The sequence below is a fragment of the Muntiacus reevesi genome, chromosome 1, assembly GCF_963930625.1.
Source record: "Muntiacus reevesi chromosome 1, mMunRee1.1, whole genome shotgun sequence".
Lineage (NCBI taxonomy): Eukaryota > Metazoa > Chordata > Mammalia > Artiodactyla > Cervidae > Muntiacus > Muntiacus reevesi.
In genome coordinates, this window is record NC_089249.1 from 228,030,931 (window position 1) to 228,057,929 (window position 26,999).

The 26,999-nt window shown below is 37.9% G+C and overlaps 1 protein-coding gene across 2 annotated transcripts in view; it reads left to right on the forward strand.

Moving 5' to 3' along the window:
* Positions 1-26,999, forward strand: part of CTNNA1 (catenin alpha 1) — a 169,225-nt gene that overhangs the window by 32,043 nt on the left and 110,183 nt on the right. For both annotated transcript variants that reach the window (XM_065918642.1, XM_065918643.1), the window contains exons 4-5: positions 24,383-24,549; positions 25,034-25,153. In XM_065918642.1, coding sequence (XP_065774714.1) covers positions 24,383-24,549; positions 25,034-25,153 — 287 coding nt within the window. The remainder of the gene's footprint in view (positions 1-24,382; positions 24,550-25,033; positions 25,154-26,999) is intronic.

Below are 26,999 nucleotides of genomic sequence, written 5' to 3' on the forward strand. Positions count from 1 at the left end.
ATTCCCTCTTGGGGAATTCCCTGGAGGTTCATTGGTTAGGACTCTGTGCTTCCACTGGAGGGGGCCTGGGTTTGATTCCTGGTCAGGAAACTAAGATTGAGCATGTAATGCAGAGTGGCTAAAATAATTTTAAAAAAGGAGAGAGAGACTGTCTTCTATCAGACAGGAGGGTGTTTTTACTGTTTTTTTGTCTCGGAGCTTATAATCAGGACATACGGACATAAAACATTGATAGCATGAGTAGCATGCAAAGAATGGAATGGAATAGGAAGGTATGCATGAGATTAGAAAAGCTTCCTGAAGGTGTACTGGATCTGGAAAGGTAAAAGAAGGGAGGGAGAAAAAGTCATTCAGGTAAGAAAAGCAGCAGACAAAGCAAGATGTGCACAGGGAACAGTGAAGGCTCTGACTGGAGAGGAGTGCTGGGAGGAGAGGTTGGATACAAAAGAGCTTGGAGCTAGATTTTAGAGGGTGACTTAGAATGTCAAGTGAAGAAGGATGCACTATCAGGGAAATGATTCTGAGTTAGTTCTGTGGCTGGAATAGGTCTCCCAGGTTCAGGTTCCCGTATACTTAAATGTATCTAGTGACACAGGACTTGCACCTCTGGAAGCAGCTTTTTCCAACATTGCTTTGTGTTTATTTTTAACGCCTTTTTCTTCTTAAAATAAACTGAAATATGTCTCCTTAACTTTGTTCCTGTTTTAAGAAGTTCTACCATCTGGATAACATGGAATATGAAAAGAAGTGGTGTTAGGGGAGATTAGTTTCTCAGGTGTGTACAGGAAGCCTTAAGGGAGTTGGGGGAGAGCCTGGAGGCTGGACTAACAGTCAGGAAACCATTGGGGTCATGGGAGGTGAGATGGTGCTATTAAGGAAGGGACTGCTGCAACAGATCCTGGAGAGGGAGAATTGGCCAGTTGTCATGCAGTCAGGCAGTCGCCAGGAGTTGGACACGACTTAGCAACTGAGCACACACGCGTGCATGCAGTTTTACTGCCAGCTTGGCCTGTCTACATGACTGCTGCTTATAGATAAAGCTGAGGGACCTGGTGTGTGAAAAATTAAAATGCCTTCCTCAGACATGAATCACTTAGGGTATATATTGAGGCAGTGTGAGCTACTAAAAACTCCAGGTGAATTACCTAACATTAGCATACTCTCATTAACTTAGAGCCACTCTGAGATCCTGCTGTGCAGTCTTCTGTCAGATTAAAAATTTCTGTTACATTGTTTACTTCAGTGTTTATTTACACTAATAAAAAGTTAAGTAACAGATTTTTTTTTTAAGCTTTTAATTTTGATTAACGAAGTGAAGTGAAGTCGCTCAGTTGTGTCCGACTCTTCGATCCCATGGACTGTAGCCTACCAGGATCCTCTGTCCATGGGATTTTCCATACAAGAGTACTGGAGTGGGTTGCTGTTTCCTCCTCCAGGGGATCTTCCCGACCCAGGGATCGAAGCTGCGTCTCCCGCATTGTAGGCAGACACTTTTACTGTCTGAGCCACCAAGGAAGTATTTTGATTAATAGGGAGCTGCAAATATAGAGTAGTCCAGTATACCATTTATCCATTTTCCCCCAATGGTTACATTTTACTGAACCGTAGTACTATATCAGTAGCAGGAAATTGACATTGGCCCAGCAGTTCTCTAGTTTTAACCTGTGAAGATTTGTACAACCACCTCTGCAAACAAGATACACAACTATTCCATCACCACAAAGCTCTCCCTCTTGATACCTGTTACAATCATACCCATGTTGCTTACATTCTCCATCATCCCTCACCCTTGGCATCTAATCTGTCTCCATCTCTAATTCTGTCATTTCAAGAATATTGTATAAATGGAATCATATACAATGTATGATCTTTTGAGATTGCCTCTCCCCACACCCCCACCCCTCCAACACACACACACAACTCCACATGCTGCCCTTGAGAGCCCTCCAGTTGGTGTATCAGTAGTTTGTAGCTTTTTAATTACAAGGAGGTATACTGTGAGTACTCCATGATTTGGATGTAGCCTGTCTTTTCATTCTCTTAACAGATCTCAGTTTTAAATAGCATACTAAGTTTTTAATTTTGGTGAAGTCCAATTTATTGATCCCCCTCTCCCAATGTATGGATCATACTTTTGGTGTCATGTCTAAGAGTTCTTTAACAAGCTTTATTTAGCTCATGAAGATTTTCTCCTATTTTCTTTTAGAAATTCTGTTTTACTTTTAACTCTTGGGCTCATTTTGGATTATTTTTGTATGGTATGTGAGGTTTAGGTTGAGTTCTTTTTTCCTTTGTGAACATCTAGTTGTTCCAGTATCGTTTGTTGAAAAGACTGTTTTATTGAGTTGCGCACCCTGTTAGAAATCAGTCAGCTGGGGAAAAAAATCAGCCAAGCTGTACTTGTGTGGGATTATTTCTGGGTTCTCTATTTTGTTCTATTATCTATATGTCTATCCCTCAGCCAATGCTCACAGTCTTTATTGCTGTAGTTACGAGTCTCAAAATTGGGTTGAGTGATTTCTCCCTCTTTATTTTTTTTCTAAATTGTTTTAGCTATTCTAGTTTGTTTTTTTTCTTTTCTTTTTCCCATAAATTTTAGATAATCTTGTCTATAGAAAATCTGGGATTTTGATAGGGATTATGTCACACTTTGGGGAAAGTCGACATTTTTACTGTTGAGTCTTTTATGAACAAAATACATTTTTGTCTATTTACATCTTTTTAAAATTTCTTTCATTGGTGTTTAGCACCATGTATATATACAATATGTATACAATACAATACATATTCCTCTATATTTTATTAGGTTTACATTTTTGGGGAGTTATTATAGTCTTTATTTAGTTTTGTGTTTCTTTTTAATTCCTTGGGTACATATATGCCTTTTATTTCTAGCTTACACCATTGTACTGTTTTCTTTTAAAAATTTTAAACTAATTACAGGCATTTTTTATGATTTAGTATAACCTTGGTATTTATAATCTTTAAAACTGTATACTTTCTATTGTATCATTTCCCTATTATTGGACTTAGTCATTTTTATGTTTTTGATATAAAAATGCTGTCGTAAGTGAACACTATACATGTAATATTTTCCCTTTAAAAAATTTATATCTTTAAGATACATTTCCTGGAATATGAATATAGGACTCACAGATCTTTTAAAAAAAAACAAAACATTAAGAGTATATAAAGAAAGCTGAGCACCAAAGAATTGATGCTTTTGAACTGTGTTGTTGGAGACTCTTGAGAGTCCCTTTGACAGCAAGGAGATCCTACCAGTCCATCCTAAAGGAAATCAGTCCTGAATATTCATTGAAAGGACTGATGCTGAAGCTCCAGTACTTTGGCCACTTATGCAAAGAGCTGACTCATTTGAAAAGACCTCGATGCTGGGAAAGATTGAAGGTGGGAGGAGAAGGAGTTGACAGAGGATGCGATGGCATCACTGACATGATGGACATGAGTTTGAGTAGGTTCTGGGAGTTGGTGATGGATAGGGAAGCCTGGCGTGCTGCAGTCCATGGAGTCGGACTGCAAAGAGTCGGACACGACTGAGCAACTGAACTGAACTGAAGAGTATATATTTACATCATATATAGCAAAGTATATAGACTGGTGTACAGTTTGAAGGAATTTCCAATATATGTGTACTCATCTAACTACCATTCAGAGAGTTTCCTCAGGGACATAGATTTTAGGACTTTTAAAATGTAGTCCTAAATTGTTCTCTAATAGGGCTTCCTAGGTGGCACTAGTGGTAAAGAACCTACCCACCAGCGCAGGAGATGTAAGAGACACGGGTTCGATCCCTGGTCGGAAAGATCCCCTGGAGGGGGCCATGGCAACCCACTCCAGTATTCTTGAATCCCATAGACAGAGGAGCCTGGTAAGCTACAGTTCATAGGGCCACAAAGAGTCAGACTCAACTGAAGCGACTTAGCATAGCACAGCACATACATGGTTATATCTGTCTGTCTTGCTTAATATTCATATAACCTCACCAATTACAAGATACAGAAACTCAACTCAAACTTGTTTAAACAAAAAGGGAGTTTTGAGGTCTTTGTTGTTGTTGAGTTGCTAAGTCGTGTCTGACTCTCTGCGACACCATGGACTGTAGCCCTCCAGGCTTCTCTGTCCATGCAGTTTCCCAGGCAAGAATACTGGAGTGGGTTGCCATTTCCTTCTCTAGGGGATCTTTTGATCCAGGGATTGAACCTGTGTTTCTTGCTTGGCAGGTGGATTCTTTACTGCTGAGCCACCTGGGAAATTCCTACGAGTTTTAGTTTGGGAATTCCCAGAGTAGATCCAGAGTTCAAGCACAGCTAGATGTGACTGACTGAAAGGATGCATGACTTTCTTCATCATTTGCCTCCTTGTGTTTACCTCTATTTCCATATATACATATTGGATAAGATGCCCACCTCTAGTTTGAAGTGGTCATACTAGTTTTTTCATCTCAGCAGGTAAAACTTTTCTTAGTGTTTATATCTTAGTCATTAGCTTTGCTTTGGTCGTGCTCAGCACTGAAACACTTCCTACTGCCAAAGGAGATTGTTTTAGCCAGTGTGGATCACATGTTCACCCCAGGGCACAAGGAATGGGGGAGCTCCCCGTTCTCTAGAGGAATGCGGAATATAATATTAATAATATGATGTTTAATGAAAGCAAATTATCCTTCTTGACAAGTAATGGGATAGTTCATTAATATTTTTTGTGGTCTTTAGAGGCGTAATATGCTACTTTCTTTTTAAAAATTCGCATTATTTGCAGTAATTGATGTTGACCATTTCTTTGTGTTTATGAATATATTGAAACATGATGGTGCTTGTGAGAGTCTTTAGGGCAGTGATGAGTATTTATAAATAATAGTGCTCTTTTGCAGATTTGTTGAATCCCTGTTATTTTTCTTATTGACTTGCATTCTGCCAAGTTTTTAAAAATTGAGACTTGGCTTATTGGCCTGGAGATGCTAATCTTCTAGGTTTCTCATTGCTAGTCTATTGGTATGCAGAGGTAGCATTAACTTGGAGTTGAGAATCAAGACATGATTATGTTTGTCTGTAATGATATTAATGGTGGGACCTGATTTACGGTAGTCCTTGAAAAGGTGGTTGAGTTCTGTTGAATAGAGCAAAGACTGCAGCTAAATCCATGGCTCTTACTGCCTCTCAGACTATTTGCTTTGATTTTTGTTCTATGACTGCCTTGCTACTAACTACACCCAGTCACCTCTCATGTATGTGTTATTATTTACATGGTGAACAACATGAAAATATCTAGATAATTCACTGCAATAATCTTCTCCAATATTTGAAATTTGGAGATTTATTTTCTCTAATATTGGAAAAACATTTAATAGTAACACGTTCATACTCCTTCTCTCTAAATGGATAGAAGGTGAAAATAAGTAAATTTTTTTTACTAAATGTCCTTGTTCAGTAAACAGAAAGCAAACATTTTGATGTTTGGCTTATAGTTTTCCACCTTTCATGTCTGTTTATGTCAGGCAATATTTGTGTTAAGATTTTTTGGGAGGCTTTTCCAGTTCTGGTTTTGAGATCATTATTCCTTTTCAGGTAAGCTTTGATTATAATGCAAGCCCATTGTCCTTGAGTAGAAGGACTTCAGCTTATGAGAACAGTCAGTGTTGTTCAGTACTTAGTTGCAGTTGTTACAGGAACTTTCTTTTCTGTAGAAAGTATCTTGTCACTTAGAGCAAGAAAGCAGTGTTTATTGGTCTTCTAAAACAATAGTTAAAGCTGTTGAGTTTACCAGCTTCTTGTGATCTTAGCAGTTATAGTTCATTGGTGACGTGGACTTGTTGCACAGATGTCTTCTTAGCTTTTTAAAATCTTGAAAGTACAGAATTGCTTGATGAAACTGTCTTTCAAGGGCATTGTCATAAAGAAGGGATAGGCAGTGAGGGTTTAAATTGCTATTAAGAGACATTCTTTTATTTATCATAGTAATTATGTAGTGAAATTAAGGACATAGAGGCCTTCTTCCTTGTTACGTGTGTGAATGATTTGTATAAAGGGAGAAAATGATATATACATATGGAGAAATGTGTGTGCACTCACAGGTATATGTGTGATTGTACATGTTTGTGTGTGTGTGTGTGTGTGTGTGTGTGTTTATTTTATTGTAAATCTTGGCAAGGCAGTTTTAGGGAAAATAATGATGTATTTTATTCCTGACAAAGAATATTGAGCCCAAGCTGTCAGGCTCTTGAGGCATAATTTTCTCCCTGGCAACTGACTAGAGTCAGATTGAAGGAGGTGAAAATTGGTCTCCTGTCCAGTGCAGATGTTGACAGCTTTAGACTGATGTACCCACATCTAATATAGGCAGCCTGCAAGATAGATGTTAAAAGGCAGATGTGATCAGGACAAAGCAGCTGCCAGTGACTGTTTCGAGTAGGATTTGAGAGGTAGACAGGAAACAGAGTGAAGTCTGGGCTTGCTGAGTTCATGATGTGAAGACTTGAAACATAGCTTCGAGGAGCTTTGTGTGGGTGTGTGAGAGAGACTGCATTTTAATTTGCCTGGTGCTGTTAGTGTGGTTTTATTCAGGTTGGAATCATGAGCTGAATCTTATACATGGGCTCTTTAATTTTTCACAGGAGAAAAATGACAAGTTTTCCTACCCTGGAATATTAAGTACAGGCTTTAAAAAGTGTTAATGATGCTATGGAAGTGCAATAGCAGAGAAACATTTAACATTTTGAAAAAGATTAAATTTAAGTTAATTAGGTTTCCGGATTAGTGTAATCACTTTATTCATTAAACTTAACAAGAAATCAGCTGATTTTTCTCATACTCTTGCTTTAAGTTCTGCCTTCTCATTTGTTATCCTTCCTTTTCCCCTTGCTATCTCAGTAGATTTTTCATCCTGTTTCACTGTTTATTTTTGTGGATGTCTCTTTTTGTGTGATCCTGTGATGGCTGTATCTGTTGTTTAAAGGGCTCCCACTCCAATTCCTACCCTTCATGTGTTCCTGAGGACTGTGATTAATTTAAAACTTGTTCATTATTGACCCCTGTTCCTCCACTCTATTTAATCCATTTTCTGTTGCTCTTCATTTAACTTGAGCAGGAAAAGCAAAATATAAATTCCAAAAATCATTAACTAGTTGTCATCCAGGTGTTTTATGTCTTAAAGTTGTCTGCTTGACTTAAACTGTAAGTCTTTAGGGTGAAGGCTGTATTTTTTTTCACCTGGGATGTGTCAGGGATGCTGTCCACTTCTGGATCACTATCCTTGTGTGAGCATATGCTACTTTGCAGAGACTTGGGTTCCGGAGTAGCCATCTTGAGAGTGAGGAAAGGAGAATGAAGTTATTAAATTCTAATGTTTCCTGTCATTTTGAAATTGCTCATCCCTTTTTTTAAAGTCTTGTTAAACTCACAAAAATAATAGTACTAATCAGGATAATGATACTTTTAAGACACAGTGGATAATATTCCTGCCGTAATATATTTGTAGATGTAGCTGAGGAAGTTAGGTACTGAATTTTTGACTTTGGCCTGACTTCAACCATGATGTAGAAACGTGGTTTCTACTAGTTAATTTCTTAAGAAAGTGATTCCAAGTTGAAATGCATGTTATGCATTTATTTGAATGTGTAATCAGGAAGTAAGTGTCTCTCTTTGGAGTGCTTTTGAATAGCAGCAGGGCACACTTGAATTAGTAAGGAAAATGAGAACATGAATATGTGTGGTACTCTGTTTTAATTTTTTTAAAAAATCCATTCTGTCTACTAGAAAAAGTAGAAATTCAGAACTCCTTTTCTCACCCACAGTGGATGGAGAAGGGTGTAGTTTGAGAATTTTTCTAGGTGTTCCCTGAACTGATTCAGATGGACTTACAGTATTTAAATAACATGTTAAATATTCTGGGTTGATTTTCTAAAGATAAACAGTTTTATGGATTAAAAATGGCATCCCAAGAAAGTTCTCCTAAAGCATCTGTCAGAAATTCTTTGAATCATGGTCAGTTTTTCTACAACTATGGAGGTGTCTTCCAGGGGTCTGTGGTTTTTGCCAAATATCCCTCATTGATGAATGGAAAGGTGAAGGCGAAGAGGATTAACTGTTTTATTCATGCTCATCTGCGTGTCATAGTGCGTGTGAATTATGACAGATATATTCCACCATTGGTTCCTTCCGATAAGTACTGTGTTATAAAATCTGTTTTTCTTTGCAAGTGTACTGCCAGTTTGTCTTCATTGATGAGCGTGGAAGATGTCTTACTTTATTACCAGATCATGGAAAATGAATTTAGAAATTTTGAGGACTGGGGGGAAGGGATTGGGACAGGTTGGAAAATGCATGCTAATCCTTGATTACCTTGAAGTTGGCAAATAATTTTATGAAGACATGGTCCTGTCAATTTATTATTTTATAAAAAGAAAGTTGGTGGAATGATAACAAAGAAATAAAAACAGTTACCAGTTTTCGGTGAGATCCTTTAATCAGATAAATTTAGAAAATTTGGTATAAAGTAAGTTTATCAGTGGAACTAAAGTGATGAAAAAGTAACTTTCAAGAATTAGGAATCCTGTGATAGGGAGGTTCTAAGTGTTCAAATTTAGGGCTGGCTGGGTTTTTTTTTTTTTTTTTTGCCTTCTCCTGTGTTAAAATGCTCATCTGTTAAGTATAGGGCAGTTTGTAACAGACCTAACTGATGTTGGTTGCTTGCTTTTTTTTCCCTGTTCTTCCTCTGGATACTCTGTGTAGAACTAAAAAATTCCTTTAGCAGAAGTTAATTTTCTGCAGTTAACATGTTTTTGACAGAGCAAAAAAAGAAGTAAAAATCAGTTATAGTTTTGTGGTTACCCGTAGATGAAGTCAATGGTTAATACTTTGATCTAGACCCTTCCAGTGTGGAAAAAAAAAAATTTATTTAGCCTTAGTTGTGGTATGTGGGATCTAGTTCCCTGACCAGAAATCAAACCCGGGCCCCATGCATTGGGAGTGTGGAGTCTTAGCCACCAGACCACCAGGGAAGTCTGCATTTTTTTTGCCACTTAAATTATTTAGTTTTTTAATTGAAGGATAATTGCTTTATAGAATTCTGTGGTTTCCTGCCAAACATCTACAAGAATCAGCAATAGGTACACCCATGTCTTTGATGAATGTATTGACATGGGTAGAATTATGTTTTGCTCAATTTTACCTTTTTCTCTTAATGGATCCTGAACAGCTTTCAGTATCTTTAATTAAGTACTCTACTATAACGTAAGTTTTAATGGCTGAATAATACCCTCTATAGAGTAATATGATTTAAGGAGGTTATTTTGAACTGGAAAACTAAAGACTTTAAAATTGTTATGACCAGAGTTTTAGTCACTTTTCAGAAATCTAAAAGGAGTGTGATAAATAGGTCAGTTTTAAAGACTGAGCCTGCCATTGTTAACAAGGATAGTATGAGATATCTGAGAGGATGAAAAATTTTAGCCAGTTAAAATCATTTGGAAATAAATAGATGAAAGTGACTTAAGCAAGTCATCCAGGAAATTAATGGGAGAGGGGGAATCAGAATTGGTCATGAAATTGATCATGAAATGAATAAATAATTGAAACATGCTTAAGATGATAAATGGCTTTTAACTCTTCTCCTGGATGCTTCTGTTGTTTTAATGCTGAACTGTGTTTGTTGGGCTTCAAAAGCATATTTGGGTGGATGTTTTAAAATACCTTTTTTCTTCTTTTTTTTAATCTGGCAGTTGATAAAAAAAAATACGCTTTTATAAAATGTTCTATTTAAGAAATGTCTGTTAAGGTCTGTATAATAATTGAACTTGTCCTGCAGCAACTCAACAAAAAATAATGACTGAGATTGGGGCTGCAAATGGGCCCCTTCTTTATTTTACTCCTTGCTTTTCCATATTTTGGATAAGCTTCTCAAAATAGCTGATTTTACAAAACTTTTATTTCATAATGAATGCTGATTTTCCTTTCTAGCACTGACACTAGTAGCCATGGGATTTTTTTATACTTCTAAAAAAAGAAATTTTGCATACAGGCTTTTTTGGAGTGTTTTAAGTTACTCTTTTCTAGGAAAACCTGAGTTTTATGTGTCACAAGCATGAATTAAGGATATTTTACATTTTAAAATCATTTGAGGACTTTTTTCTTTAAAAATACATTCATTATAGAAAGTTCAAAAAGAAAACCCCTCCAGAGTAGAAAATAATCACCCATCTTGCTATACAAGCTGATGATATACCACCTGTGTTAGTATTTTCAAATATGTTGAAACACCTCCCCCATCCCACCCTAATGATGTAAACACATTGTGATTTCTGTTCTTCTTGTGCAGTACAGATTCTTGTATATCTGCGATTTAAGATAGAAATTTTTAAAAAATTCTTTAATAAAGATACCTGAAATGGGTGGATTATGTAGTTTACAGAAGATAAACCATGTCCCTTTGCTGGACTGGCAAGAGTTGTTTTTTTTCTGGACCTAAAGATAGTATAAGTTCTGGCCAAGGAACTTATTAGAAGTACCCTTCAGTTCAGTCGCTCGGTCATGTGTGACTCTTTGCGTCCCCATGGACTGCAGCACGCCAGGCCTCCCTGTCCCTCACCAGCTCCTGGAGTTTACCCAAACCTTTGTATTATTTTTAGAAGAAATATAACTTTATCTTTTGAGTCTTCTTGGAGAACATTTGAAGGCTTATAGAGATGTTTCATAGCTAAATTTCTGAGGACTTGGTATCCTCTGCTATAGCATTGTGATTGGAAGCCATTCTTATGGTATGGCATGGGCTTTTGGGGATGAGAAGTTGTAAATAGGATATATGAGGAAGATGACAGATTTTTCCAAACTTGGAGGAACTTCAGATTGGCTTAATTCCCGCCCTACCCCTCACTGGGGGGTCTCTCCCTCTCTTAATTCTAAAAATAACATGGAAAAGCTAAAATACCCAGCTGTGTATGCGTGCTAAGTCAGTTCATTCATGTCTGACTCTGTGCAACCCCATGGACTGTAGCCCACCAGGCTCCTCTGTCCATGGGGTTCTCCAGGCAAAGAATACTGGAGTGGGTTGCCATGCCCTTCTCCAGGGGAATCTTCCCGACCCAAGGATTGAACCTGCATCTCTTACATCTCCTGCTTTGGCACGCAGGTTCTTTACCACTAGCACCACCTGGGAAGCCCCCAGCAAGGGGAACTATAGCTTTGCTTGTAGCTGTTATCACAAAAGGATCAGTTTTTACCACTTTCTGCACTGTGGAGATTGGAGTGAAGGAGGCACCTCTTTTGCTGCTTCATCACTACAAATTAAGTCAATTTTTCCTCCTTTAGGAAACTTGCTAACATGACCTTATTTCTGAAAATTAAGAAATGATTGATGTGAGAGCAATGACAATGTTCTGAATAGTTTTAAGAGTTGGAGAAGGTAGGTGGGAAAGTGGAAGGGGCACAGAAATAATTGTTGAGCTTTGTATTTATTACCTCATTTAATTTTCAAAACAGCTCAGTGGGGGTGGGAGATAGTATTCTGATTTTACAGAAGAGAAAACAGAGCTGAAGCAACCTGAGGTCACACCAAATAGCCAAGTTGGGATTCAGACCCGGTTCAAGTACCTTGTTTGATCTATGCCAGACAGTGTTCTGGGAGAAGTGTATATTCACTAACATAGCAACATCCTTTGTTTTAAAGGAGCAATATAATCTCTCATAATATCTCACGTTTCCTAGGCTCAGATTAGAAAAAATAAGCCTTCTCGCTCTTTCTGTTTTTTTCTTTTCCTGTCTATTTGTATGTGTGTGTGTGTCTGTTTCCCATACACCCACACACACTTTTCTAGCCTGTCCTTTCCCCATAATTTTATAAGTTAAGATTGCTTTGGAGGGAATTTACTCAGGGTATTTGCTTCATAAAGCCTTTATCTTGTCCTGTTCTAATGTAGAACTGTGGTTTTTAGTTTATTTACAGTTGCCCATTGTTCTTGTTTTGAACTCCAGAGGAGCTTAACTTTTATCCCCAGCTTAGTTAGGGGAAAATGCCAGGGGATGGACTTATTGACAGATCTGTTTTATGGTTGATGGAACAGTAGTAGTGCATTCTCTTAAGTTCCATGTCCATTTTATCTTGGTTAATACAAGATGTCAAGTAGTAGACTCTAGACAGTTGAGTCACGGCTAGAAGACCCAGCTATATTCTCAACCTTTACTGCTGACTGTGAGCAGTCTGTCTCAGTTTTCCTAGTTGGCCTACAGAAAGAGTGCATTTGGTAACTTTTACATGTCTGCATTGTAAACTAATTGACAGTTACATTTTATTGTTTTTAACTTATTAACCATCAGTTCAGTCTCAGTGTCATGTTCCTTTTATAGAGATGACCATTTAACAGGAATTTGTGCCCCCTGCTGTAAAGCTAAAAGCATATTTTCATATTCATAGTTTTGTGAGTAGAAAAAATTTGTATGTTTTAATCCATCATACAGTATGTTTCTCATGTATATTTTCATTCCTAATAATGAATGTTTAGCTATGAAGTTAAATATTTGCCATTATGGTTGTGAGCTAAGAGAGATGAGAGTGGATATGAATTTATCTACTTTGTTTCTTTCTTTCAGTTCCACTTATGTGTTACCTGCCTTGATACTATTTTGGAATGATATCATGCTATAGCTGTAGAGGCATGAAATTGTTTAAGAGGAACTTAGGTCGGAATGAGAATTTGGAAGGAGGGGGTTATAGTGCAAAAAGAGATTAGAGCTGGGAATAAATTGGGGGATTATTACAGTGAGTTTAAATAATTAAAGTTAAATTTTAAGACTTTATACTTGTCCATCTGAATGTAAGCTAATCATTAAATAGTTTTGATTCATTTAGATGGTCTGTAGCTTTAAGAATCTACTTTCAGTTCATCCTGTTTGGCTCACTCTGGGCCTTTAGTTCTTCCCACAGTTCTTTCATTTACCTCAGGTTAATTCACTTTTTCATTTTCTATAGCAGCTGCTTGAGAGTTTCTTCCACTCTCCTCAAATCCTCATTTCCATTTCCATCTTCAGTTTTTTAGGAGAGCTTCATTTACTGCCTCTGAGAAAACAGATTCTCTAGCAGTGCTGAACTTTATACTGCCAGGAACCCTCTGCTTTCACTTCTCACCCAAGGGTACAAGAACTCCATGGCTCTCACTTCCTCCTGTGGTCCTGATTATGTGTGTTCCCTGATCTAGAATCTTCATTCTTTTTTCCTTCATTCTTTAATATGTGTCTTTAGTGTCATTTTGCATCCTTTCCCTGCCCAATCTGTTTGTAACTAATTCCAATAGTGATAAAAAAAGGATAGTATGGGAGTGCAGGCACTGTTCTAACCCCTCTCCTAAACACTGGGTTTCATAAGCCTGGGAGGTTGATAGAGGCAGTTCTCACTTTGCATATATCCAGTATGCACAGATTTGTTACCACAGTTTAGTATTACCAGTCCTCCAATAACATGGTTCAGATGTTCATGTATTAGCTGAGTGATTGCATAAAGTACAGACTTAGGTGCTAACTGTGAAGTGTAGAAATCATTACATAAGTAAAAGATGTGCATCAAGATCACTGACGAATCATGTTCCTTCTTTCATGGTCTGTTAGTGATTGATTGATCACTGCAACTAACTATTCAGTTCATGCAATGTGTAGTTGCATTGCCTCCTTGTATCTCGGTGATAAACCCACCATTTATAAAACCTGCCATTTTATAAGAGAGCCTTGAAAGAGGGAATTTGCAAAGATGAAAGTGCAGCAAAGAAAGGAAAAGTAATAAATCCAAGTTACAGAAGGAATTTGCTGCCTGAGGAAATGTTGATAGTGCTGCTGTTTAAGAAACTTTAGACACTCAGAGTAACTTTGTGAAGGCTAACTCCCTGAAGTAAGTGAGATAGGTAGTTGTGATGAAAAGGATAATGATGTCCAAGAGGAAATGATGTCATCAAAACCTTCACATTAAAGGGACTCTTGTAGATAGTTCATCATTATGAAAATGCAAAGGATAAAATGTTTGAAACTGATCCAGACTTAGAAATAGGATAATTTGTGAAGTGAGTAAAAAATGCTCACTCTGTATCACGTTGAAAAAGGTAGTCAGTTTTCAAAAACTACTTTTGAGTAGTTTTCGTACAAGGAAACATTTTATTTCTCAGTGTTCATAATGTTTTAAGTTATATATTAAGTAAATATTAATTGTATTATTTTAGTTGCATTTCCCTGTATATGTGTGTGTGTGTGTATATATATATGTAAGCTCTTAACTGGGAGAAAATTTTGAAGATCACAAGACAGTTGTAATTTTTCCCATTGATAATTAAGATCGCATCGCATTGTTTCAGTTTGTGTGATCATTTTTACACTTGATCTTAGCCAAAAGGCCGAGAAGCGATTGTGTGATCATTTTTATAGACCAGCACTACTGTGCCAAGTGAGGGTCACCTGTATTATTTGTTACACAACTGTGGAAACTGATCTGGTAGTGGTGAAGCTACAGTTTCTGTCTGACTTGTAAATTCATGATTATACTCTCTTCCATTCTACTGCTAATACTGCACAAAATAAATTTTTTTGTTAATAGGCCCTTGATTTTTCTTCCTAGGAGCAGATCAGATTATTGAAAGAGCAGTTTTGTTTCTAACTGGTTCTGTTACCCATTAGATCTGGCTTTTTTACCTCCCCCAGTCCCTCTTCCTCATTACCTCCACTGGCTTTCTTGGTCTTCCGAGATCATTTTAGAGTTCATATATCCTAGGGTCTTTACTTGATGTTTCCTCTGCTTGGAATGTTGCCTTGAGATAGCCACATCCCTCCTGTGCTGCATTTTTCAAGACTCTACAAGTGTACCTTTTCATTGAGACCTTCCTGGATCCCTGTTTTAAATTCTATTTTATATCCCACCTCCCTGTCCTTTCTGTTACTGCCTCTCCATAATTGATTTATTTATTATGTTTGTTATTATTCCGTCTCATTAAATTATAAGCTCCCTAGAGCCAGGAATTTTTGTCTGGTTAATTTCTTTTTTTTTTTTCTTTTCTTTTTCATTTATTTTTATTAGTTGGAGGCTAATCACTTTACAATACTGCAGTGGGTCTTGTCATACATTGATATGAATCAGCCATGGATTTACATGTATTCCCCATCCCGATCCCCCCTCCCACCTCCCTCTCTACCCAATGTTTGGTTAATTTCTATACCGAGTGTTTAGTGCTTGGCTCATAGCAGGCACTCAGTAAACACTTGCTGAAAGAAGGCAAGAATGCCCTTGAGGAACATTGTTGAACAGATTTGAATATGCAGGAAGTGCAATGAAGATCTTTTCTCTGTCTTCTCATTGTGTTTTGCCTAATAGTAATAATTTCTACCAACCCTGTATTATCTTCCGGTGCAAGGTAATAAAGTACCTTATAAAGGCCTTTTATATGTGTTATTAGTTGACCCTCACAGCAAGGTATTCTCTACATATTTCAGAGGAGGAAACAGGCTGTGGAGTTTAGTCACATAGCTGGTAAGTGGCAAAGTCAGACCTTAAGCTAACCTGTAACTCCACATTGTGTACACTTTCAGGCCACTGCATTTGATACTCTTGTTTGTTTATTGAGTCATAATTCACATACCACAAAATTCCCTTTTGTAAAGCATACAAATTCAGTGGTTTTTAAGTGTATTTACAAGGTTATATAGGCCGTCGCCACTTTGTGATTCCAGAACATGTTCTTTATCCTTGAAAGAAACCTCAAACCTATTAGCAGTTAGTAATCCTCAGTCTTCCTTTCTGCCCCAGCCCTTGGCAACCAGTGATAGTTTCTGTCTCTCTGGATTTACCTATTGTGAACATTTCATATAAGGGGAGTACTACAATATATGGCTTTTTGTGACAGGCTTCTTTCACGTTGCATAATGCTTTGAGGGTTCATCCGTGTTGTAGCGTGTATCAGTATTTTATTCCTTTTTATGGCTAAATATTTGATTGTGTAGATGCACCACATTTTCTTTATCTATTAGTTGATGGGTGTTTGGATTGTTTCCATATGTCAACTGTTAAGAATAGTGCTTCTGTGAACATTCATATATTTGTTTTTGTGTAGGCATTTGTTTTCAGTTCTCTTGGTGTATACCTAGGAGTAGAATTGATGGATCACATGGTAACATATAGATAGCATCACTGACTCAGTGGACATGAATTTGAGTAAACTCTGAGAGATAGTGAAGGACAGGGAAGGCTGACATGCTGCAGTTCGTGGGGTTGCAAAGAGTTGGACATGACCTAGAGACTGAATAACTATGGAAACTCTACATTTAACTTTTTGAGGAACTGCTGGTCTGTTTTCCAAAGTGGCTGTATTATTTTATATTCCCACCAATGGACTATGAGAGTTCAAGTTTCCCTGTATCCTCACAAACATTTGTTGTTGTTTGTCTTTTTAAAAGATGGACAGAACTTAGCAACTAAACAGCAACAACAATCCTAGTAGATATGAAGTGATATTTTGTGATTTTGACATGCTTTACCCTTAGAGCAATTGAGATTGAGCATCTTTTCATGTGCTTATTATCCATTTACATATCTTCTTTGGAGACATGTGGTATAATTCCTTTTCCTATTTTAATTAGTTAATTTATTTTTGGCCACACCACATGGCATATGGGATCTTAGTTCCTCTACCAGTGATTAAATCCATATCTCTTGCATTGGAAACTCGGAATCTTAACTACTGGACCGCCAGGGAAGTCCCCCTTTGTTTATTTTAAATAGGATTTTTTTTGTATTTTTATTGTTGATTTTAAGAGTACCTTTTTTGATATGCATTTTCCTTTTTTTAAAATGATTTTTGGCTATGCTGGATCTTTGTTGCTGTGTGGGCTTTTCTGTAGTTGTGGTGAACTGGGGCTACTCTCTAGTTGCAGTGCGAGACCTTCTCATTGCCGTGGCTTTTTGTTAAAGAGACAGGCTCTAAGGCCTGTGGGCTTTAGTAGCTGTGGCTCCTGGGCTCTAGAGCACAGGCTCAATAGTTGTGCATGGGCTTAGTTGCTTTGTGGTCTGTGGGATCTTCCAAGATCAAGGATTGAACCTGTGTCTCCTGCATTGGCAGGCAGATTCTTTACCACTGAGCACCAGGGAAACCCAAGACTTCTTTATGTCTTATTGGTACTTTCTTTGATCCTTATCAGTACCCCAAATTTTCTCCCATTCTGTGGGTGTTTTTACTTTCTTGAGCCTGTCCTTAAAAGCACAGACATTTTACATTTTGATGTTCACTTTGTTTCTTTTTTATTCATTGTTTGTACTTCATGTGTTATATCTAAGAAACTATTGCCTAATTGGAGGTCTTGAAGACATATCAATGTTTTCTTCTAAGTGTTTTATAAATGTAGCTCTTATATTTGGTTTTGATCTATTTTGAAAGTATATGATATGAGATTGGGGGTCAAGCTTCATTTTGTTGTATGTGAATATTTAGTTGTCCCAGCACTATTTGTTAAAAATATTTTTTTCCCTTTATTGAATGGTCTTGGCAGCCTTGTTGAAAATTAATTCATTATATTTCTGGATTCTCGATTCTCTTTTGATGATCTACATGTATATATTTGACTTTGTTGACCACTTTCGTATGCAAATACTTCTTGATTTTGACAGTTTATCATGTTGGGTCTCCTTGTTTCTCTTGTCACAGAGTCTTCCTTCCCTTACTCCTAAATGCACAGGCTCAAGGACTCCAGTTGTTTTTAAAAAAACCTTCCCCCGTTCATGTGCACATGTTTATGCTCTGGCTCTCTTCTCCATCTCAGGACACGTGTACCTTGAATTCTTTAAGTGATCTTCCATGCTTTCTTTTCCTTCACTCCCCCCCCCCTCCTTTTTTTTTTGGTGGGAGTGCCATGCCAGTGAGCTTGTGGAATTTTAGTTCCCTGTCAGGGATTGAACCCAGAACTTCAGCAGTGAAAATGTAGAGTTGTCACCATTGGATCGCCAGGGAATGCCCTCCCTCCCTGTTAGTAATCAAGGGTAATCATATCATTTTACCCCAGCCTTTATAACTATTGCTCTTTCCTGGGCTCTTTCCCTGCCTCCCCAAATTTATTTATTTATTTTTTGGCTGCTCCAGGTCTCAGTTAGAGCACACAGGATCTTTAGTGTAGCCTGCGGGATCTAGTTCCCTGACCAGGGATCAAACCCAGGCCCCCTTCATTAAGAGCTCAGAGTCTCAGCCGTCTGGACCACCAGAGCCTTTTCCTGGGCTCTTATTGTGGCTTTGTGATCTTTATCTCTTGCCAAGTTTATTATATGTTAGGTTGACTTTGATTTCCTTCTTTGGCTCAGGGATTCTTTGTACTCTCTCTGTGGCCTTCCACCCTTCATCATCTGATGCTTGCTTCTATACATATCCCTCACTTCCAAGTTAGACTAGAGAATACACATCAAATACACCTTTTTATTGTACATGCAGCCTGTTACGTGGTCCTAAGACCATAAGCATTAAGCATTACAGATCCTGACTCTGTCATTTACTATTAGTTGACTTGGTTAAGTTAGTTAACTTGTCTAAACTTCAGTTGTCTCTTCTGTATAGAAGGGCTAATACCACCTATTTTTTGGTGGTGGATAGGATTAAATAAAATATATGTAGTGTCATGGACTGGGCATTTAATAAATGTTAGATATTAGTATGTTGCTGTTCCTTTTGCTTGAGGTACTAACTCCCTTAACTCTGCTGTCCCAAATTCTTCCTGTCCTTTGATGGTAGAGTCTATTTCAGAGTACTGTGTCTTTCATAAAACTGTTGCTGGCATTTCACTTATACCCCAACCTGGTCATTAGTGCTTCCTTTTTTGGCCCTATGCTATTCTGTGCCTTTCTTAAAGCTTGTATGTTAAAAATGACGCATAATTTTTGTATGATCACTCCTTTTCTGATTTATAAACAATTTGAGAGCAAGTCTTGCTCAGTTTCATATATCTCTGGTAGTGGATTTGTTTTAGTGTCTAATAAGCTCTCAATAAATAGGTGAAACTCTCTTGCTTAATATTAAGGCAGATATCTTTTTCGTAAGACTTTAGAGACAACTTCGTACATGAGTAAGTAGCTTTTCCTAATGTATTCCCATAGCACCTTGTCCACAGGGCTATTTTAATTCTGCTGCATTGTAATATTCCCTGATTTGTGGGCCCTTTGAGTACAGATGCCTTGTCTTAATCAGCTTTTAATTGCTTGCTTGTCTGTCTTCCCCCTCCATAGGGCTCAAGGAGGACATGGGCTGTCTCTTGAGCACTGTATCACTGGCACCTAATACAGTTTTTGAGGTGCTCAAATATTTGTTAAATAAATGAATGATTGAGCACTCATTTTAAGTACTGTAAAATAACATTTTTGTTAAACATCCATGTAATTGTCATGTGTCTGTATCTTAGATCCAGGAAAACTTTAACTATCAAATTCTTCATTGTGAGTTATTTCTCACAATACACACAGACATATTCACAGAGCTTGTCTTTACTCTTAATACTGTATGGTTCTTCTATCAACAGAAAATTGGATTAAAGGTTTACTAAGCATGGACCTGCCAATTAGAATAAGACCCAGTTTCCCCTGCAGTCAGTCTCTCTCATCAGGAAGCTTCCATAAACCTCTTCTCCATATCCATCAGAGGTCAGACAGAATGAAAACCATAATCACACAAAACTAACCAAATTGATCACATGGACCACAGCCTTGTCTAACTCAATGAAACTATGAGCCATGCCATGTAGGGATACCCAAGACAGATGGGTCAGAGTGGAGAGTTCTGACAAAACGTGGTCCACTGGAGAAGGGAATGGCAAACTGCTTCAGTATTCTTGCCTTGAGGACCCTATAAACAGTATGAAAAGACAAAAAGATAGGACATTGAAAGATGAACTCCCCAGGTCGGTAGTTGCCCCATAAGCTACTGGAGAAGAGTGGAGAAGTAAGTCCAGAAAGAATGAAGAGACGGAGCCAAAGCGAAAACAATATCCAGTTGGGGATATGACTGGTGATGGAAGTCAAGTCCGATGCTGTAAAGAACAGTATTACATAGGAACCTGGAATGCTAGGTCCATGAATCAAGGTCCATGAATCAAGGTAAATTGGAAGTGATCAAACAGGAGATGGCAAGAGTGAGCATTGACATTTTAGGAATCAGTGAACTAAAATGGATGGGAATGGGTGAATTTAATTCAGATGACTGTGGTCAAGAATCTGTTTGAAGAAATGGAGTGCCCTTATAGAAAACAAAAGAGTCTGAAACACAGTACTTGGATTCAAAATCTCAAAAACGACAGAATGATCTCTGTTTGTTTCCAAGGCAAACCATTCAACATCACAGTAATCCAAGTCTATGCCTCAACCGCACATGTTGAAGAAGCTGAAGTTGAAAGGTTCGTTGAAGACCTATGAGACCTTCTAGAGCTAACACCAAAAAATGATGTCCTTTTCATCATAGGGGACTGGAATGCAAAAGTAGGAAGTCAAGAGATACTTGGAATAACAGGCAGATTTGGTCTTGAAGTAAAAAATAAAGCAGGGTGAAGGCTAACAGAATTTTGCCAAGAAAAGGCAGTGGTCATAGCAAACACCCTCTTCCAACAACACAAGAGAAGACTCTACACATGGTTATCACCAGATGGTCAAAACTAAAATCAAGTTGATTATATTCTTTGCAGGCAAAGATGGAGAAGCTCTATAGAATCAGCAAAAACAAGACCCGGAACTGATGAGGCTCAGATCATGAACTCTTTATTACAAAATTCAGACTTAAATTGAAGAAAGTAGGGAAAACCACTAGACCATTCAGTTATGACCTGAATCAAATCGCTTATGATTATACAGTGGAAGTGAGAAATAGATTCAAGGGATTACAACTGATAGAGTGCCTGAAGAACTGTGGATGGAGATTCATGACATTGTACAGGAGGCAGGGATCAAGACCATCTCGAAGAAGAAGAAATGCAAAAAGGCAAAATGGTTGTCTGAGGATGCCTCACAAATAGCTGAGAGAAGAAGAGAAGCTAAAGGCAAAGAGGAAAAGGAAAGATAAACCTGTCTGAATGCAGAGTTCCAAAGAATAACAAGGAGAGAAATGAAAGCCTTCCTCAGTGATCAGTGCAAAGAAATATAGGAAAACAATAGAATGGGAAAGACTAGAGACCTCTTCAAGAAAATGAGATGCTAAGGGAACATTTCATGCAAAAGGGCCCAATAAAGGACAGTAATGGTATGGACCTAACAGAAGCAGAAGAGATTAAGAAGATGAGGCAAGAATGCACAGAAGAACTATACAAAAAAAGATCTTAATGAGCTGGATAGCCACAATGGTGTGATCACTCACCTAGAGCCAGATCTCCTGGAGTGGGAAGTCAAGTGGGCCTTAGGAAGCATCACTGCGAACAGCTAGTGGAGGTGATGGAATTCCAGTTGAGCTATTTTAGATTCTGAAAGATGATGCTGTGAAAGTGCAAATTTGGAAAACTCAGCAGTGGCCACAGAACTGGAAAAGTTCTGTTTTCATTCCACTCCCAAAGAAAGGCAATGCCAAAGAATGTTCAAACTACCACAACAATTGTCCTCATCTCACAACACTAGCAAAGTAATGCTCAAAATTCTCTAAGCCAGACTTTAACAATACATGAACCAAGAACTTCCAAATGTTCAAGCTGGATTTAGAAAAGGCAGAGGAACCATAGATCAAATAGCCAGCATCTGTTGGATCATTGAAAAAGCAAGAGAGTTCCAGAAAAACATCTACTTTGCTTTATTGACCATGTCAAAGCCTTTGACTATGTGGATCACAACAAACCGTGGAAAATTTGGAAATAACAGTCTACGGCCATACCACCCTGAACATGCCTGATCTTGTCTGATCTCGGAAGCTAAGCAGGGTCGGGCCTGGTTAGTACTTGAATGGGAGATGGGAATACTGGACCACCTTACCTGTCTCCTGAGAAATCTATGCAGGTCAAGAAGCAACAGTTAGAACCAAACATGGAACAACGGACTGGTTCCAAATTGGGAAAGGAATATGTCAAGGCTATATATTTTTACCCTGTTTATTTAACTTACATACAGAGTAAATCTTGTGAAATGCCGGGCTGGATGAAGCACAAGCTGGAATTCAGATTGCCAGGAGAAATATCAATAACCTCAAATGACACCACCCTTATGGCAGAAAGAGAAGAGGAACTAGAGAGCCTCTTGAGGAAAGTGAAAGAGGAGAGTGGAAATCTGACTTAAAACTCAGCATTCAAAAAATGAAGATCATGACATCCAGTCCCATCACTTTGTGGCAAATAGATGGGGAAACAGAGACTTATTTTCTTGGGCTCTGAAGTCACTGCAGATGGTGACTGCAGCTGTGAAATTAAGACGCTTGCTCCTTGGAAGAAAAGCTATGACCAACCTAGACAGCTTATTAAAAAGCAGAGACATAACTTTGCAGACAGAGGTCCATCTAAACAAAGCTACTGTTTTTCCAGTAGTCATGTATGGATGTGAGAGTTGGACCATAAAGAAAGCTGAGTGCCTAAGAATTGAAGCTTTTGAACTGTAGTGCTGGAGAAGACCCTTGTGAGTCCCTAGGACAGCAAGGAGATGAAACCAGTCAATTCTAAAGGAAATTAGTCCTGAACATACATCGGGAGGACTGTTGCTGAAGCTTGAAGCCCCAATACTTTGGCCACCTGATTTGAAGAACTGACTCATTTTAAAAGACCCTGCTGCTGAGAAAGATTGAAGGCAGGAGGACAAGGGGACAAAACAGGATGAGATGGTTGGATGGCGTCACCGACTTGATGGACATGAGTTTGAGCGAGCTCTGGGAGTTAGTGATGGACAGGGAAGCCTGGCGTACTGCAGTCGATGAGGTCGCAGAGAGTCAGACATGACTGAGTGACTGAACTGAGGGTGAATTTAACTCCTGCTAAAGCTCATATTCTGCAATAAAATTTTGATAGTTAAGAGAAGTTTTGTAGGTCTCTTCAGAATTAGCTTGGCTTCATGAGAGTGTGCTTTTTTACATTTGTGGAAGAGATGAGAGAGTGAATAGCTTTTAGGCTTTAATCAGAAGTGGACACATTCAGTTGAAAGTGAAAGTCACTCAGTCATGTCCGACTCTTTGTGACCCCATGGACTGTATAGTCCATGGAATTCTCCAGGCCAGAATCCTGGAGTGGGTAGCCTTTCCTTTGTCCAGGGGCTCTTCCCAACCCAGGAATTGAACCTAGGTCTCCCGCATTGCAGGCAGATTCTTTACCAGCTGAGCCACCGAGGGAGGGAGTAATTGCTTTTCCAGGAATCCAAAGATAGTCACCATAGAGAGGAACAGGCCCTGGCTCTCCAGTTACTTCCATCTATCTGTAAGAAGAGAGAAAATGATAAGTACCTTAAATGGTTATTATTAGAAACACATAACAAAACAGTATAAGTTACTTTACAAATTTCTAGGAAATGTTAGAACTTCTTAGCATTGTTGAAGGTGGGATTGTATAAGCTGGATATTCCTCATAACTGTAGTAAAATGTATATATTTTTAGGTTAATTTTTAAAGTTATGAATATGATGTCTGTTATAGAAAATGCTTTTATAAGTACAGAATAATGTATAATTAGATTGTATCTTATATAATCGTTATTTGTGTTTTTACTCCAATCTTTTTCCTTTTTTTTAAAGCACAGATTACATACATTTATCATTTCATCTTTTTTCTGTTTAACATTTCATAAACTTTAACATTTTTCATATATATGTTAATATTTGCATAATAGTCAATTGTAGGCTTTACCATAATTTACTTAACTAGATGCTTGCTTGGGCATTTGAACTGTCGTAAGTGTTTTGCTATGAGGAAAATGAATGAATCCATGACGAGCTCCTGTCTTTTCACATACCAGTGAGTCTTTGTTTGAGCTCTATGCATTAGATAGTTGAAATGCTTAATGAAGTGTGGTGGTCCTTCATAATGGTTGCTGTGTTTCTCTGTCATTCTTTGGATGTGTGGGTAGATTGTGTTAGATCATTTTTTCCCTCCCATTCAAATCTTGAATTTTTTTCCCTGTTAGGATACATATAATGGTCCTTTTTGGAAAGGAGTATTATAATGAAAAGAAGTATTTTTTTCCTTATTGGAAAGTATTTTTAAGGTTCTTGATACATAGTGCTAAATCACTTTGCAGATACTGTGCTTTTACCAGGAATATATGCGGTTGCTTGTCTTAGTGACAGCTAGAAGACAAATGCGGGAAGAAAATAGCAGAAATAAAAATCCTTAAATTCTGTGTATGAACATACAAAGTTTGATTATTGTTTTTTTAAATGTAGACCAGTTATTTGGTTCATTCCTGCTGCGTTTATTTTCCATTCTGTAAAACAGGTGATTTGATGAAGAGTGCTGCAGGAGAGTTTGCAGATGATCCCTGCTCTTCTGTGAAGCGTGGCAACATGGTTCGGGCAGCTCGGGCTTTGCTCTCTGCTGTTACCCGGCTGCTTATTTTGGCTGACATGGCAGATGTCTACAAATTACTTGTTCAGCTGAAACTTGTAAGTACAGGCCTATGTCTGTAATTTGTTCTATCACAGCGAGTCTGCTGCTGGCCATACTTAATACTTAGTTCAGCATTCCTTAGGATTTGGTTTGGTTATGAGCTTGGTTTACCTAAGTGGACCAGGAATGTTTTTAATTTCCACTTGCTCCTCTATTCCACGTGGACATGATACTGGCTGGCTGTGCTGTGGGCCTATGTTGTCTTTGCAGAAAAGGTATTGTTTTTGACTTCTTCCCTTTTTGTGGTAGTGATTAAGCATTTCTTTGCACTAGCAGAGTTCCAGAGTTGAGAAATGAAGATATGTTAAATTATATCCTTTTACATGAAAGCCAAAATAGTACTGTCCTTTCCTACTTCCCATAAAACTCCCATGTGGTACCTGCCCAAATGTAAATGTTGAAAGGAATAAAAAATTCTAGATCTTTATGTACAGACTTGTATTGTTGAGAATTTTTCTTTTGTGGGGATGTGTTTTATAGGTAGAAGATGGTATCTTGAAACTGAGGAATGCTGGCACTGAACAGGACTTGGGAATACAGTATAAAGCCCTGAAACCTGAAGTGGATAAACTGAACATTATGGCAGCCAAAAGGCAACAGGTACGGTCCTGATTTGGGGATATATCTTAAGTGTTTATATTATTACCTCATGGGAAAAATGCATTCAACCTAAGTCTTCAAAAGGTACCAATATCTCCCTCTTCTAATATAGTTCCATTAAGACATTTAGTTTATGACGTGTCCTTCAGTATTGTTCCTAAAGTTAGAATTAGTTTGTATCCATATTATGCTCCTGTTTTGATTCCTGTGAAAATTTTGCTTTAGGTACCTTAGCAGTTTGCGATAGCATTTGGAGAAGTGATACGCCTTTCTTCTCTGTGTTCAAGGATGAACTTGAGTTGATGGTGAAATTTAATTCAGACTTCTAAAAAACCAGTCAAAAACATATTGGAATTCTATGTCAGGAAGTACCTTGCCCTCCATATTTTGTAACTTTTAAGTATTTCTTACCATCTGTTATTAGTAGATTTTATAGTATTAGGATTTTATGTTGTGTGACATGTGGACCAGTGTTCTTTTTTTACAGCGTTTGCTCACCCTTTGGTGTTTTCCTGTTGGGATGCTTGAAGTCTTCCTGTGCCCTTTCTGTTGGATGCTGTGTGTTAGATGTGTTTTCTATAGGGCGGATGCATGTGTCACCGTCTGGCTCTAATAACTTCCATAGCCCTGATTAAGCTTGTGCTATTCTTATTTTTTAAAAGTCCTGAAAAGATGAATTCTTACTATTGTTAACTGATACGCATGTTGGTTAGGATAATTTTGCACTGCAGTTTACAGAAAACCTAGCTCCTAAATGCATGAACATTGGGGGTTTATTTTCTCACTGATTAGAAGCCCCAGGATAGGTTAAGTGACTTCAGGGTTGTTAAATGTAAAGGTTTTGCAAGTATCATCAAGGTCTCCATGTATTTACATTTTCCAGCGCTGCCATCTTCAGTGTGCCTCACTGAAGAAGCTGTAGGCATGGCATTTGTCAGTATGTCCAGTGAGGAAAGAAAAGGTCGTTTCTTCCATATGTCTCTCTTAATAAGCAAATGATCTAGGAGCCTTTAACAGATTTGCCCTAATAATGGATTGTATAATGTGCCCATTCCTTACTAATCATTGGAAAGAGGAAAGCAGTTAACAATGTCTGACTCAGGGTAATGAAGATCTCCCTTGTGCTGTGACAGGGTAGACCTTCCTGAGAACAGGAACATTGAACAAGAGCACTCTGACAGGCATGAGGAACGTGGGGTTGGTACTGTAAATGTCCAGTATATTACAGCTTCAGCTTTGGAGACTTAGACTTTGATTTCTATTAGAATAAAAATTCTGTCCCACAAGGTTGAGAAGATTAAATTAAATAATGTTATGTGAAGTATTTAATATAGCACCAGATTCTTACTAGGCCCTTAGCAGTGGGCAGTTGGTGAATAGTAGTTACTGCTCATATTTCAAGCTATAAGATGTGATCAGTCTGAATCTGCACATACAGGGTCCTGATTTTATGTTTCCAGTACTTAATATTATACATGATAATATAGCTAGATTTGTTGTATTGCCTGAGTAATTTAGTTAATGTAGGCTCAGTGCACTTTTATCATTTGTCCTTGAATTAGCTTATGTCTCTATCACATAAATCACAAGTAGTTTTTTCTTTTTGCTGGAGCTGATTAATCCTTAGAAGAACTTGTTGTATGATAGTATGGTTATTCTATGAATATGGCAAGCTGCCGAAATTATATTCGCAATTGATTTTACTGGATGTTCTTGATATAAGGTCTGTTTTGAATATGTGAAATAAATGTTATATATAAAAAATAAAGTTTGGGGATTAGTCCTACTCTCTTTAAACCTAGTCTGATCTTGATTTATGAAGGCTTACTATTATTTGAGGAAAGTG